General features: G+C 46.0%; 1 protein-coding gene across 1 annotated transcript in view; it reads left to right on the top strand.

Annotated features, from left to right (window-relative positions):
* CLCN6 (chloride channel, voltage-sensitive 6) overlaps window positions 1–15230 on the top strand; it is a 17962-nt gene extending 2732 nt beyond the window's left edge. The window contains exons 2-23 of the mRNA XM_010005239.1: window positions 737–796; window positions 1842–1907; window positions 2477–2542; window positions 3240–3306; window positions 3715–3821; window positions 4061–4187; window positions 4774–4841; window positions 4951–5009; window positions 5644–5776; window positions 6612–6725; window positions 6997–7163; window positions 8060–8186; window positions 8546–8672; window positions 9012–9165; window positions 9254–9413; window positions 9551–9657; window positions 10272–10458; window positions 11059–11216; window positions 12043–12199; window positions 12935–13042; window positions 13691–13816; window positions 15150–15230. Coding sequence (XP_010003541.1) covers window positions 737–796; window positions 1842–1907; window positions 2477–2542; window positions 3240–3306; window positions 3715–3821; window positions 4061–4187; window positions 4774–4841; window positions 4951–5009; window positions 5644–5776; window positions 6612–6725; window positions 6997–7163; window positions 8060–8186; window positions 8546–8672; window positions 9012–9165; window positions 9254–9413; window positions 9551–9657; window positions 10272–10458; window positions 11059–11216; window positions 12043–12199; window positions 12935–13042; window positions 13691–13816; window positions 15150–15230 — 2526 coding nt within the window. The remainder of the gene's footprint in view (window positions 1–736; window positions 797–1841; window positions 1908–2476; window positions 2543–3239; window positions 3307–3714; window positions 3822–4060; window positions 4188–4773; window positions 4842–4950; window positions 5010–5643; window positions 5777–6611; window positions 6726–6996; window positions 7164–8059; window positions 8187–8545; window positions 8673–9011; window positions 9166–9253; window positions 9414–9550; window positions 9658–10271; window positions 10459–11058; window positions 11217–12042; window positions 12200–12934; window positions 13043–13690; window positions 13817–15149) is intronic.
* The last annotated feature ends 633 nt before the right edge of the window (window positions 15231–15863 follow it).

Below are 15863 nucleotides of genomic sequence, written 5' to 3'. Positions count from 1 at the left end.
GGGGCGGGGCCCGGCCTTGCCGCCGCGCGGGCCCCCGGGAGAGCCTGAGGGCGGGGGGGCTGTGGGGACGGTGAGCGTTGTGTGCGGCGCTGGGACCGGTGTCTCAGCTCCAGGTGCCGGTGCCTCCACCCGGCGGCTCAGGACCCGGTGCCTTGGCCCCTGGTAGAGGCGTCTCAGGGCCCGGGTGCCCTGGCGCGGGTGCCTCGGCCCGGCGCCTCAGGGCCCGGTACCTCAGGTTGTTCCCGCTCTTTTACCTCAGCCGCCTTGGCCTCGGCCTTGTCCCGCTGCCCGTTCCCGCGGCTGGGCCTGCGCTCCCGGCCCCTCTGGCCTGTGCCTCGGCGTGCGCGGCTGCTGCTCTGGGCACAGCAGCTCTTGCAGCCCTAGAGGGGAGCGGCTCTGGCAGGGGCTCTCTCCAGCTGCCCCGTGTAGGGCGGTGCTGCCTGTGTGTTTGTTGCCCAGGGCTTCTCTGTAAGGAAGTCGGGGTGTGGGTTTAGTGCTCTGCCGTGCTTGAGGGGAGCTCCCATGTAGTAATGTAGGGTGCTCTTGCTGAGGGGCCAGCTTCAGGTAAGACCTTATACAATTACCCCAGAGTGGTGGTCTGGTAATCCATACTCTGACTTGCTAGGCACTGTTGGCATAGGCCTTGCCTAATTGTGGCTTTGCTACCAGTGTTGATGAGCACTGGTGCACACACTCATTCACTTTATGATTATCCTTTTCCACGTTTGTTTTGCAGACAATTCTAGGAGAAACTCATGAAGAGGAGGATGAGATCCTTCCACGAAAAGACTATGAGGTGGGAGATTAACAGATAACAGCTTGTGAAACTAAAGTGAAAAGAACTTTAGGCAAGCTTTGACTCTTGAGTTTTTAACAGGGTGGGTACCCAAAATGCATCACTAGTTAGAATGCAGTGTCATCAGCAGAAATGCCAAGAGTTGCTGCACTTAAAGAAGACTGCTCCTAATCATTATACATTTCTGGGTTAGAGCCCTGTGAGTAGAGCTTGAACATCCACTGCTTAAGTCAGACTCTTGCTGCAAAAATTCACTGTCTGCTGCATTGTTCCATTTTTTAAATGTGAGGTTTACAGGCTGTAGTGGGCTTGTTTTCTCTTGACTGTAGAAATCTGCAGCTACCGTTACTGTTGCCTTACTGCTGTCTTGGGTGTCATGCTGGCTCACAGCAAATCTTCCCATCTATCAGATCGTGGTTCTTACAGGAGATTTTTGCTTTTTGCATGTCTCTGTGGGGGCCCTGGCCTATTTAGAGCAGTTGCTGTCAGCATAGATGTCACCAGTTCAGCATGTTACTGCTTGGCTTGAAGAAGTGATGTTAATGAAGATAGAAACTTAGTGGTACTTTGAGTATGACTGGGCAACTCTATGTTGCTTTTAACTTCCTACTGTGGCAGGCTTAAGAATTGATTCTGTTCATAGAGAGTTCTTATTTAGTGTTCCTGTTGTAGTGAGAGGTTAAATAAAAGGTCTAGTGTTATTCCCTGCACTATCAAATTGGAGGTGCTTAATGAAGTAAAGTCTAAATCTGCACAATGTGTTCTCTTTAAATTAAAGTTGTATTTATGAGTCGTGTTCCTGTTTGGTTCTTTGTGTCTCTCAGCTTGGGCAGTGAATTTGGTCACTTCTTTCATTTCTGATTCTCAGGGTTTGGCTCTGCTGGAAATAAGGTTGTTTCCAGGAATTTTTTTCTCCTATTATTTGCAAGACCTACTGTGGGGGCAGTAATGACTTCTGTCATCTTTAACAAGCTCTTCCATCCCCAGTTTTGTGCACAATGTGTTCCAACTGGTTCTCTTAAATTGACCTCTTGACGTTTTTCAGAGCTTGGATTATGATCGCTGTATCAACGACCCATACTTGGAAGTTTTGGAGAGCATGGACAACAAGGTAGGACCTTGTTCATTCTTTTTCATTAGCTTGAGAGTTAAACCCATGGAAATTGTCCAGAGAAAATTTCCTAGAGAAGCTGTGGGTGACCTGTCATTGGAAGTACTCAAGGTCAGGTTGGATGGGGCTTTGAGCAACCTGATCTAGTGAAAGATGCTGCTGCTCATGGCAGAAGGGTTGATTAGATGATCCCTGAAGGTCCCTTCCAACCCAAACCACTCTTATGATTCTAAATACAATCCATTGTGGGATGTTTTGTGGAGTTTTTTTCTTCTTCATGAAAAAAATTTTGTGTGTTCTTTTGGTTTCTCTACAAAAAGAATAAAAATATGCGTAGAGATTGTAACTCCCAGCATCTGTTCTGAGCCTCAGGTGTAAAGTGAGGGAGTTCAGCACATCCAGTTCCCTGTTTCCAGTTTGCTGGTGTCACTGTCTTGTGTTGAATTACCACTCTAGCTGTAATTGAGTTGTGGAGCCCAAACCAGCTTTTCTTTGATGCTTTTTGATTTGCCTTTTTTAAAAAAAAAATAATTATTATTTTATATGTTTTTTATTCTCTTCCTAAACAGAAAGCCCAGAGGTACGAAGCAGTGAAGTGGGTGATGGTTTTTGCTATTGGAGTCTGCACAGGATTGGTAAGATTCATACTGTTTAGGGAATGAGGAAAATTCAGGAGACTAAGCAGGAATAATTTAGAAGTCAATGGCTGAGGAGTAAAGAGAAGGAAATATTCTCCTTCATTAAGTGGAAGGCTTAGTAGCTGAAGTTATTTTATAGGAATTATAGCATGTTGTTGCTAGATTATTTTCCAGGAAGCCTTTTTCTGTCAGGTCTTGCTGTGCTTTCTTTGCCAAGTATTCTGGTAAATCCTTTAATTCTGCATATAGTAAAACTTGTCCAAAGTGAGCACTTAATAAAAAAAGGATGCAAATTGACAGCTACACTGTACGTTATGTTTGGCACAACTGACTTCTCTGCATGTGCTTTCTAGAGCGTTTGAAAATCAGCTCTGCTGACTGTACCCCTCAGTTAAACACTGGCTGTCTTCTGTGCCCTGCAGTGTGCTGTGGGTGTTAAAAATGCTACCAGCTTAGTCCTCTGAAATGCATCTCTTCAGGAATTTCTAGGATAGTTTTGTCCCAATGAGAAGGAGAGAAGCAGCAAATCTGAACTTCTGAAGTTACTTTACTCTGAACAACACTTCTTTTGCTTTCTTCATCCTCTGTTCTCCCATGTGTGCATACTTCTGGTAGGACTTAGTAAAGGGGTTAGTAAAACTTTGTTGTTACTTGTATGTGGTCATTTCTGATGGCAGATCTGTCTTTTTCATAGGTGGGTCTCTTTGTGGATTTCTTTGTACGTCTCCTCACCAAGCTCAAGTTCCAGGTGGTACAAAGCTGTATCCTTTACCTACTTAATGGGTTCCTGTTAGGCTCAGGTGGCCTTTTTCTGTTGCTGTGTTTTGCTCAGAACAGCTGACACTCAGACTTCTGCCATCAGTCCTGTTGTTGATTAATCAAGTGGATGATTAATCAAGATTAATCAATGCCCATGTAATTCAGCCCTTGAAACCAAGGAATAGTTCCAATATCATGTACATAGGCAAAGGCTAGTCCATGAAAGAATGAATAGTTTCCCTTCTTTGTCACTTAGTCTTGAGCTCTGAAAAGGAAGCCTGGCTTCTTGATAGGATGTGTAATCAATCTGTCCAGACTTGGCTACTGATGCTGGTGCGACCCCTGGATCATATGGAATGATTGTGTTTTGGTGGGGGCAACGTTGTTGTTTTCCTTGACTGTCCCTGCAGCGGTGGAAGAGTGCACTGAGAAGGGCTGTCTTGCCTTGTCCTTGCTGGAGCTGCTAGGGTTCAACCTGACCTTTGTTTTTCTTGCCAGTCTTCTGGTCCTGATCCAAGTAAGACTTTGGTCCACTGCTTCTCCTTAAACAGCCACCCTTCGCTCTCACACAGGTCCTGGCTATGAAGTTTGCATCTTATCAGGAGCACTTTCTGCCCAAGATACCAAACTAGCTTCCCAGTGCTAACTGATTTAGCTAAGTAGGGTCTCTTGGTCCCTTGCTGTGCTTTCTGATGTGATACTGTTGTTTGCCCTTGGAATCAATTTCAGCACAACATCAGTGTTTATTTTCTGCAGCCTGTAGCAGCTGGATCAGGAATTCCTGAAATTAAGTGCTACCTCAACGGGGTGAAGGTTCCGGGAGTTGTGCGTCTCCGGACAGTGGTGTGCAAAGCCATGGGAGTGCTCTTCAGTGTGGCAGGGGGTAAGAAGGGCTGTGGTGGCTTAATCGTGTTGGGATAAGTAATCACTCAAGAGGGAAAAATGCAGTCTCTGCTGTGCATAGGACACAAAGGGCTTCTCATGCCTTTCCAGTAGAATTCTGTTGATGGGCTGGGGCAGAGTCATGAGCCCTGAATGCATATGTAGAGCAGATGGACAGAAGGATCAGAACTTTTGGGGGAACAGGAACTTTGCTGGGTGGGCTAGTCAGGAGTGGCTTTTTCTGGCTCAGTCAAAGAGGGAGACCTGAGAATTCCCCAGAACCAATTGTCTGGAGCAGCCCGGAGGTTATGTTCCAGGCAGCAGGGCAGAGTAACCTGAAGGGTTCATAGTCCTTATAACAGCTGTCTTTTGGTTCTTCCCACTTGGAATGCCATGTCTGGGAAGTCTTCAAAAACATTTGGGGGGCTGAGGGGGTAAAGGTCAGCACTGTCCTTCACTGTGAGGGGACAGGGAGGAGCTGCAGTTCTGGCACAGGGGACTGTGCCATGGCATGGGTGAGGTGAGCTCATCTCTCCTGGCATTGTCAGCAAGGGAGAGTGAGAGGAGTGTTTTGCCTATTTTTCCAGGTCTTTTTGTCGGGAAGGAAGGTCCAATGATTCACAGTGGTGCTGTCGTGGGTGCGGGTTTGCCACAGGTTAGTGCTGGCCTGGGTCACTGGCCTGGTCACACCACTGCTTAGTTAGAGTACTGTGAGGAGTAAGTTTCTTTCTCACTGTGTTTCTAAATCCTCACTTTGTTTTTAGTTCCAGAGCATCTCTTTGAGGAAGATCCAATTTAACTTTCCCTATTTCCGCAGTGACAGGTACTGTATCCAGGGTGTGGAGGAGGGGAGAGGTGGATGAGTGAGCAGACTTCCTGGGGAGAAGGCTGGGGGGCTGGGATGAATCAGTCAATTTGTTATTCATTTTCTCTCTGGTGTCCTGCAGTTTCATTCTGCAGCAACACCACCAGGACTCGACTCTTCCATTCTGCGCTGGTTTCCGTGTTCACTGTTGTTCTGTTGTACTCTCTACCTATTTAAAACCTTTAATCTGAGTGGTTAAATGGCTTTGTTGTGGGCAACAAGCTCAGGTACTAACCGCTTATGACCAAGATATACTAGAGAAGGGTGCTCCACACAAATGTGAAGAAAATGTTGCCCTTCCCTCCTGTAATTCCTTCAAGTGGTGCTGGACATTTTGGGATGTTTTCTCATACAATGGGCAGTTGTGCACTGCCAGAGTTTTGCACTGTATTTCTGCTCTAGAGAAAGAGCTTGATGCTGCAATGACTTACTGAATAAATGGTTTTGCCTGCCATGGCCAAACACTTCTCCCAGCTGTCCCTCCTGTATCCCTGGGATGTATCCATAAATGGGAATGCTCTTACTTTGCAGAACCTAAGCACCTCCAGAGCTCTACTTCGTTAAATTGAAATATTTTTTCTCTTCATTTCAGGGATAAAAGGGATTTTGTGTCTGCTGGAGCTGCTGCAGGAGTTGCTGCTGCCTTTGGGGCCCCAATTGGAGGCACTCTTTTCAGCTTGGAAGAAGGTTCGTCTTTCTGGAACCAGGGACTTACATGGAAAGTGGTGAGTAATGACTGGCTCTTTCTGTGTCACTTCCTTGAGCTGAACCTTTGGGAGGGCTTGTCTGTGAGGACTTTCAGATTATCCTGTCTCCTCCTGAGCTGTCCTGGCAGGAGAGAGGTGGATGCTTCAATTAGTGCTCCAGAATCACTACAGGTCAGGAGCAGAGATGAGGCTGGTAATATGTGGAGCTATGGGACAACTCGAGGCAGCAGATTTAGTGTACCTGGGAGAAAGGGCAGGTGATGGATTTCTGTCTGCTTTTCTCTGCCTTCGGGAGCTGGATTGCAGCAATTCCTTGTGCCTTCAGGTTGCTGATTTCTCTGCTTCTAGTGCCTACTTTCATGAAGTTGATAGTATTTTTAAAATGTATTGGATTTAATTCTTTTTTGCATTTTTTTATGCTAAATATCCTGTCAATGAGATTCAGTTAACTCTTTCTCAATGGGGATTAAAGGAGCCAGAGGATTTACCAAGATAGGAACTCTCTCAAGCCAATGAAGACCTCAATTCCAATTCTAAATGGGCTGTGTTAGTGCCATGTAATTGATTTACAACTGGAAATCACTATCTTTGGCACACACACAAAAAAAGGAGCTTTTGCTGCAAGGATTGCTGGGCGAAATTTCTAACTACTGTGAGATACCAAATAGTTTGTAGCAGTCCATTCCAGCCTCACTGTCTAGGGAAAGGGTGTTAAACCTGAGTAGGACTGTTTTCTGAAAGGTTGGGAAGGCTCTGCGGTTCCTTTCCCCAGGCAGAAGTCTCAAGGAAGAGCTGTCTGTGCCGGTCTTAATTTGGGGAGTGTTTAGTTCTTCCTTTTTTTTCACTTCCTCAGCTCTTCTGTTCTATGGCAGCCACCTTCACCCTGAATTTTTTCCGCTCTGGGATCCAGTTTGGAAGTTGGGGGTCTTTCCAGCTCCCTGGGCTGCTGAACTTTGGGGAGTTTAAGGTAAGATTTAGTGCTGTTATTTCCAGCCCTCCCCCCCAGTCTTTGGTCAGTTCAGTGTTTCTTTCTGGTTTGGTTTTGTTTGTTTGTTTTTCAATTCATGCCTGTATTTCCATGATGGGCAGTTGCTATTTAGCTGCAATACCTTGATAGCCTAAGACAGAATTGTTCCCCTTTGATCAGAGCTCCTCAAAGTCTCCTATGGGGACAGAAACATTAGTAGGAAATTGCAGCAGCTACTGTAATGATTATTTTTACCCTTTTCTGCACATAGTGTTCTGAGTCTGATAAGAAATGCCACCTCTGGACAGCAGTGGATTTGGGCTTCTTCATTCTGATGGGGATTGTAGGAGGCCTTCTTGGAGCCACCTTCAACTGCCTGAACAAGAGGCTTGCAAAGTACAGGATGCGGAACGTGCACCCCAAGCCAAAGCTGGTCAGGTATTTGTGCTCCATTTAGTTTTTGCAGGTGTTTCTGATCTGTGTTCACTGCCCCAAAGCAAAAGCAGCGATCAAGAGTGGGTCTGGAGGAAATCACAGACCTATTGTTAAAATCACAAAATGAGGCCTCCGTAGGACTGTAAACACCAGAAAACAGACGTTGCAGTCCCTGTACATTTTTGTCATTACTCTGGTGGCACAGAGAGAGCTGCAGCCTCCCTCCCAAGGGCTATTGAAGGGACCTCTTTATAATAAAGGCTGTAGCTGAACAAACCAGAGCTTTGTCTCCATGCAGTGTTTTTGTGTGTCTTGTCCAAAGAGATGTGGAAGGAATAGCCAATGCCACTATTTTTAAATTATCTTGGTTAACTAAATCTACAATTGAGCTAATATCTGTCCTGTTTAGAGAGGGAGTTGTCATGTAATTCTCAAAAATTGCCATTTGTTTACTCTAGACAATTCCCAAATAGGAAGCCCAGGTTTTACAAAAAACCAACAAATTGTATTTTAGCAGTTAGAAAAGAGATATGAGAGACTATGCATCAACCTGTCCAGTCCTGTCTAGACTTTTACCCTGAAAGGATTTCAGGACATTGTTTCCATGTGAACAACCTCGTCACTAACCCCTTCCCTGTGGCTCTTTATATGTGACTGTTACGTGTTCTATGGGCAGAAATAGCTCCTTTTTGGGACAGGCAATTAAAAGGGACAGTTGATGCAATCCCTGGCAACCAAGTAATAATTCAGCTTGATTTGCCAGGTCTCCTGCTTCTGATGTTAAGTTGTGGTGACTGCTTGTTCTTGCAGCCTTATCAAAGCTGTGTGCAGAGCTGGAACTGGGTTACAAGGCTGAGTGTGGCTTCAGTGTGTGTTTTATTGCTTTTCTGTATCTGCAGAGTGTTGGAGAGCCTGCTGGTGTCGTTGACTACCACCCTTGTGGTCTTTGTAGCTTCTATGGTTCTGGGGGAATGCCGGCAGATGTCTTCCACCAGTCATAGTGGCAATGACACACTGAGCCTGCAGGTGAGGGATCTTATGTGAAGATCGTATGTCCCCATCATTTTGTTTGTCCTCCAGAGAAGCACAGACACATAATGAGGTTTTGGCAGCGTGCAGTGCAGAACAGAACTTCAGTGAAAGCCCACAGACAGTTGCAGGAGCTTGGGGTAATAATGTAAGCTGCCTTTTGTGCTTTTGTACTTTGGCAAAGCAGCTCAAGCTGTGAAGCAAGAAGCCCATTGATGCTGCAGGCCCCATCTCTGCTACTGATGTTTGGTCTGAACTTCCCAAAACATGGGCTGATGGCCCTGAACAGAAGGATTGCTCCCATTTTGCACAAAGGCTGGATTTCAACTGTGCATATCTTTTATGTCCTGCATCAGGGTATGTCAGAGGATGTGAATTCAAGCATCAAAACTTTTTTCTGCCCGAATGAAACCTACAATGACATGGCCACACTCTTCTTCAACCCTCAGGAATCGGCTATTTTGCAGCTCTTCCACCAAGACGGTGAGTAGCTGGGAGACAGTGCCCCATCCCATGCTTAGGCTTCAGAGCTTCATCTTGCTTGAACCAGCCTTGTCATAAGAACCACAAGGCAAAGAGCATCCTCAAGCCTTCATAGCTCTGGGGAACTGCTAATACAATTGGTGAAAGCCTTCTCCATGGGAAGAAAGGCCTGTTTTTCCTCTATTTTCACGTATTCATTGTATTTGTGTGTGTTTGAACTGGGACAGTAAGCAGTTGTGAGACGAGCCTGCTGTGAGATGAGGGGGTGGATGGTGTGAGACTATTGTCTTTGTCCAACACTCCTGTGCCTCTTTAGTCATGATTCTTCTTGTGTTGCAGGTACTTTCAGCCCAGTCACACTGTCCTTGTTCTTCCTTCTCTATTTCTTACTCTCCTGCTGGACATATGGGATCTCTGTGCCCAGTGGTCTTTTTGTGCCATCACTGCTTTGTGGGGCTGCCTTCGGACGCCTGGTTGCCAACCTCCTCAAAAGGTGCATTGAGTGTGTGTATGTGTGGGAGAGAGGTGCTGCAGCTCTCAGTCAGTTTATCTGAATCTCTGGACTCTGTGTTTTGTCCCAGCTACATCGGCCTGGATCACATCTACTCAGGAACCTTTGCACTGATTGGGGCAGCAGCATTCCTGGGAGGAGTGGTGCGCATGACAATTAGCCTGACTGTCATCCTAATTGAATCGACCAACGAGATCACCTATGGGCTCCCAATAATGATTACCCTCATGGTGAGTGCAGAGTTTTAGCTCTGGCTTCTTGCAAACTGCTTGAACATGGATCTCTGTTGCTTCCAGGGCTTTGATAAGCCAAGGAGTCTTGTATTTGAAGCAACAACAACTCAGTAGACATTCCAATTTTTCTGCAGGTAGCCAAGTGGACAGGAGACTTTTTCAACAAAGGCATTTATGACATCCATGTGAACTTGAGGGGAGTGCCTCTCCTGGAGTGGGAAACAGAGGTGGAAATGGATAAGTAAGTCTGCTTCTCTTTGCAGGGTTGTGGGTTACAGTTTGTGGTAGGGTTCTGGCTCAGAAAGGAATGGTGTAATGCAGGGGAATGTTGCTTGGACTTCAATGAACCTGGGTGCTCTGAGAGGAGCTCTTGTGAGGAGGACTGCTGTGAGAGGAACTGAGAGTTGTGCATCAAGCCTGTCAGGAATGAGTGGCTGGAGCCCTTTCTGAGGAGGAGTGGACAGAGCTGAGGAGCAGATTTGTGAGGTTCAGCAAGAACTCAATGAAAATGTACCATTGGACCCTGCTTCTAGCAGCATTTAATCTTCCCTCCATGTGTCTTTTCCTGATAGTGTTTAAACACACTTTATGTTACCAATTAGAGCCTTTATCCTTGTCTATGATGCATCATTGATACAATGTTATGTTAAAAAATAATATTAAAAAACCCAATTCTGTCAGCATGGCTAGTAACCCAGTGAGGATGAGCACACAGCTACAAGGAGCTGGCAGAGTTAAACTGCAACAGTCTCCTTCAGGATCTTGTTTTGGGACTGGTTTGTTTCCTTGTTAGTCCATCGCTAGCCTTCTGTTGCTGACAATCCATCCAGCAATCTTGGATTTCTGTTTCCTCAGGCTTCGAGCCAGTGACATCATGGAGCCCAACCTGACGTACGTTTACCCGCACACCAGGATCCAGTCCCTCGTTAGCATCCTGCGCACCACTGTCCATCATGCCTTCCCTGTGGTGACTGAGAACAGGGGCAATGAGAGGGAGTTCATGAAGGGAAATCAACTCATAAGTAACAACATCAAGTTCAAGGTAGGAAGTTGTTTTGTAAATTGAAGGGAAAGAGCTTTGTTTTGCGAGTGGAAGACCCTTTCTTCTGTTATCTAGGCTATTCATGTCAGAGATAATCACCTACTATCCAATACAGAATTTTCAAGGACCCAATTTCATGCCATTCTCCAGGTCATGGTAAAGGCGGAAGAGTAGGCTGTATTCCTAGAGGCAAAAGTTGAGAGGATTAAGTAACTTGTTTAGGATAGACATGGAAAAAGTTTGGCACTGAAGTCCTGAAACTACGGCAGAGATCAGTAGGTGCCTAAATGCTTCTCTCCTTTGTAGAAGGAGTAGTGGGCAGATGCTTTAGTCTCTTAAAAAACATAAATATAAGGTCAGAATGAATAATGAACATGCTTGTGGCATACTTAGGCTCTAGGAAAAGAGGCTGCCTGAACTTCTCCAGTCCAGGTTCTCTGTCCAAGGAGAGGACAGTCCTGTTTGCTGTTCTTACAAGTACTGCAGCAGCACTGACTGAGGAACACCTGATCTGGTGACATAAAGCTATGAAAAAACAGTTCTTGGTCACTCTCTGATAACTGCTCACCTGCTTGTTTGAAAATTGTGTATCGTCTCCAGAAATCCAGCATCCTCACACGAGCTGGAGAGCAGCGCAAGCGCAGCCAGTCCATGAAGTCCTACCCTTCGAGTGAACTGCGCAACATGTGTGATGAGCACATAGCGACGGAGGAGCCACCAGAGAAGGAGGATCTGCTGCAACAGATGCTGGAGAGAAGGTGAGATCCTGGTAGGCACAAACGTATGGGAACAGCGTGTTTCCATATGTTGGGAGGTGTTGTGATTCTTGGTACAGTCTCTGTCATTCCATATGTCAGAAGACAGAGTGCCACCATCCATGTAGGAGCAGTGAGTCATCAGCCATGCTGGGGCTCATGTCTGTGGCCAAGTCCTAGGCTAACAGGCTGATGGTGTCCAACCTGTTACCTTACATTTCCTTCAAACACCTATCCAGAAATATTTCCTGGAGGGGATAGCGTACCTGGGAAAATATTTTGTCTGTAGAAATCAATGCCCTCTTGTCTGCAAAAAGCTGGGGGCTCTGCAAAGCTCACTTCTCCCAAGAGATGAGCTAATGACTTGGTGCCATGACACTGATGCTGCCTTTCTGGTAACCAGGCTGAATCACCAGGCTTGTATTGCAGTTCCAAGCAGAAGCCCTATCTAGTGAGTGAGTATCTAACAGAGTGATTGTGACTCCTACAAGTTGAGTCCTGACCCTGAGGTTTTGCCAGGTGCTTTAGCTTTTATTAGAATCTGAATAATTTGGCACTGAAATATCCCCAAATTATTGCAGGTGATTTGAAATGGAGGGTTAGGTGACTGTGTCCATACTGCTGCTTGTCATACTCTGTCCATGGTAATGGCTCTTAACCCCTCCCTGCTGTTTTGTTTGGTGCAGAAAAGGCTTGTCTGTCTCTAGCAAGAGTCCCTGAAATGTTCAGAAGGTTGTAAAGAAGTAAAATAACTGATGTTGTTTTGGAGGTGGGGGTTTGTGTCTCTCCTTAAGTTCATGCAACTTAGAGCACATTAAATCTGCCACAGATACACTCCCTACCCCAACCTGTACCCTGACCAGTCTCCCAGTGAAGAGTGGACCATGGAGGAACGCTTCAGACCTCTGACTTTCCATGGCTTGATCTTGCGCTCGCAGCTCGTTACCCTCCTTGTCAGGGGTGTTTGTTACTCCGAGAGCCAGTCGGTGAGTCTTCCTCATCAGGAATTGTATCAGATACCCCAACCCTCTTAGCTGAGAAGGTTGCGAACAATATTTATGGTCTGCTAAAAAGAATTTACCTGTTTTTACACTTTAATTAACGTGTTTGTGTTTTAAAAGCTGTAGATGGATAAGTGAATTCTTCCTTGCAGCTCTAGAATAAAAATCCTAAAATCATGGAATGATTTGTGTTGGAAGGGACCATAAAGATAATCTAGTTCCAACCCTCCTGCCTCAGCCAGGGACCCCTTCCACTAGATGAGATTGCTCAATGTCCTGTCCAGCCTGTCCTTAAACACTTCCAGGGTTGGGGCATCCACAACTTCCTGGCAAAGTAATTTAATTTCTATTTAAATAGCCCCAGGAAAAAAGGACAGCTACTGTTTCAAAAATAAACTAGTAGACCCATTTGTTGCATAAAGGTTCAATCCTGTCAGAACTGGAGACTGGAGGGCAGATATTAAATAGAGCAGCCAGCAGGGAATGCTGTGTGTTCTGACTGCTGCTCGTCTTCTGCAAGGCTGGTTTGTTGCTGCCCTCCAGCGTGGAGTGTAGATCTGGCAGGGGGTGGAGAGCAGATCCCTTGCTCTCTCAGCTAAACGTCTGGATATCTTTGGGTTTGAACTGCATTCTGAGATGAGCTGCCAGGAGTCCCTCTGCAGAAGCTGTGTGTGTGGGGCTGGTGAGACATCAGTTCAGTGGTATTTGTTGTGATTGCAGAGTGCGAGTCAGCCTCGCCTGTCCCACGCAGAGATGTCGGAGGATTATCCCCGCTACCCAGATATCCATGACCTGGACCTCACGTTGCTGAACCCTCGCATGATAGTGGTAAGAGATGCACTGCAGTGTGACAGTGTTCCCTGATTTAAGATTAGGACTGTCCTAAGCCTTTCAAAAAAACTGAGTGTGTTTAAGTCCACCCTTGGGTGCAGTGACCAACATTCCGTGCTTCTCGTGCATTCAGTCAGCCTTGTCTGCATGTGCAAGTCAATCCTGATACTGGCTGTGAGGTAACATCACACACAGGTACTTTAGTTTCAGCTTAAGATGTTGCCTGTCTAGTTTAACTTCCTTCTAGCTTAGACTCCTGCTGAGTGAGCTTGCACAGGAAACTGCTGAAACCTGTTTGGGACTCTGTGCTGGCAGCTTAGCCATGATCAGGCCTTTCACTGGTTTTGTGATAGGAAGGTTGCTGTGTAGGCCAAATTGCTTTTTTAATGTACATTCTTATTTTCATGGACCTGCCCTGTTTAGAGACTTTCTGCAGTATTGGGTTCATAAGATCATGGGTTACAAAGAAACTGTGACAAATTCACATTCCTGAAATAATATTTGTGAAGAAACAGAAGATGCCTGTGGTCCCATACCCTGTCCAGAGACCAGTGCGTTGGAGGAGCTGGAGGAATTGCTTGTTAGTGATACCTAGAGATAGTGAAAATGCCTCTTGTAAATAATATAATTATTCTTCTTCCTTAGGATGTCACCCCGTACATGAACCCATCACCCTTTGCTGTCTCTCCAAACACTCATGTGTCACAAGTCTTCAACCTGTTTAGGACAATGGGACTCAGACATTTGCCAGTTGTGAACGCAGTTGGAGAGGTGAGTCCTTGTATCGCTTTTGTCTTGGCTGAGCAAAGGAAGCCAGTGTGGTTTTTTGCAATGCTTTCCTCTTTTGGGAGAGTTAAAATCTCCTTTAACAACAAACAGGCTTTAAAGAGATCAGAATGTGATCTTCCTAAGGCCCTGAAGCATTGTTGGTTACTTTGAGGTTGTTGCCATCTTTTGTGTCCAAACCTGGTTCCCTCATTCCTTGCAAGGGCAGGACATGCAGTCTTCTCTCTCAGACTGGCAGCATGTGGAAGTTCTCACTGTCTTGTACCTGTTGAGAGGCCCCGTACCTCATCAGAGACCACTGATTTGGCTTTCTCTTTGGCAGCTGTAATCAAGGTCAAGAGCAGAAATTCCTTTGTGTTTGGGCAGGAGGTTTTTCTGCTGGAAGGGAGCTTGCATTCTGTTCCCACTAAAAGGAGCAGCAAAAGCAAAAGAAAGGAGTCTTTGTGCCTAATTCACTGTACTTGTTTCTTTGCCATCTACAATGCTCAGGAATAGTCAGTAGGTGTCAGTAACTTCCTATAAACTTAACGAGAATCTGTTTCCCTTAGGCCTCAGCTGGTCTGTCCCTAGGAGACAACAGTGCTTTCTCTGCCTCTTGGGGTTCCTAATAGCTACTTTGCAGAGCCTGTTGGTTGAAAACGAGACGTTGCTTACATGTTTAGTACCAGATGCTCCTGCAGTACTAGAGAGCAGCCCAGTTCTAAACTCTTAATGTGTAAAATCACTGAGGTGTTTCATCAGCGGAATTGTGTGGTTTGACTGTTTTCCCTAGCAGGCTTTTGTGACCTGCCAGCTACTGATGGCTAGTGTGCAGCCACCAGCTAGCTGGTCTTTACCATTTCTCTGGTTTGGTCTTAAGGGCTTCCTAGAACGTATCAGATGCAAAACCTCCTGCAGGCACGTTGCGGTGCCGTACCAGAAATGTCTCCAGTGAAGCCATAAGAGACAGTTTTGTAACTTCCAGTTGCAGTTTTCACTTTCCAAAGGATTCATTTACATCCAGATGATGTCTAACATGGACAGGATTTCCCTTCCTAGGCAGGGGTAACTACTGCTGTGTCCAGACACAGTTAAGTTGTCGCTTTGGGTATAGTTAAAGGAGTGTCCTGCCTATAGATAAGTGCTGGGAGAGGGAGGGGCTTTGCTTTGACAAGGTTTGAACCTGAACCCACTTTAATTCAGCATTGGTCAAGAACTGTTTGCAGGTTCCCTCATTTTTGGGGGTTGGAAAGAACAACAGCTCTACCATGCACGTCTCTTGGTGACACATCTGTGATACTGACTTGTATCTTTTTTTCCTCTTTTTTTCCTCTTCAAGATTGTTGGGATAATCACTCGGCACAACCTGACCCATGAATTTCTGCAGGCAAGACTGAGACAGCACTATCAGACCATTTGATGCCCCTGCCCACCCTGCCCCTGTCGGTGTGGCTCCCTCCCTCTTCCAAGCCTGCACACGCGCTCGCATTCTGCTTGGACCCCACAAGGCCCAAGACTTGCCGTTTGGCTTCTCACATGCATATCAAGCCTGGGGAGCTCGAAAACATCTTGCTAACCAGAGAATTTGCGGAGCTGCCTGAGCCCAAAGTTGTTGGTTGGCCTCAGGCACTTGGTTTGACCACTCTTGATCCAGACTTTTTCTTTTCCTGTGCCCCAGTTATCCTCTTTTATTAGATGTCCTGACACTGTACATTTTGCTCTTTTGGTTTGTTTTGGGGTTTTTTTAATGGTTGGAAAAAGAATCATCTAGCTCCACTGTGTCCTGTGCAGAGAACTGCAGTATCTCTTCCCTGTCCTCCCATATGTTGTCTCCCTTTTCCTCTTCCTCCCTTGTTCCTCCAACTGTTGCCTTATTTGTGTGAGAAGGGAGTCATTGTCTAGGCTGAGAGGAGTTACTGAAATGTACAGTTATGAAATAGCTGCTTTTGAGAAGAGCCATTCTCCAAAGCAGCACTAAAAGAAAAATCTAGCTCATTGGAAATACACCTCTCATTGTTAGTGCTCCCAGTTGCTCATGTTTTTCCACTCGGTC

Source organism: Chaetura pelagica, unplaced genomic scaffold, assembly GCF_000747805.2.
Source record: "Chaetura pelagica isolate M959 unplaced genomic scaffold, ChaPel_1.0 scaffold159, whole genome shotgun sequence".
NCBI lineage: Eukaryota > Metazoa > Chordata > Aves > Apodiformes > Apodidae > Chaetura > Chaetura pelagica.
This window is presented reverse-complemented; position numbering and strand designations above follow the sequence as displayed.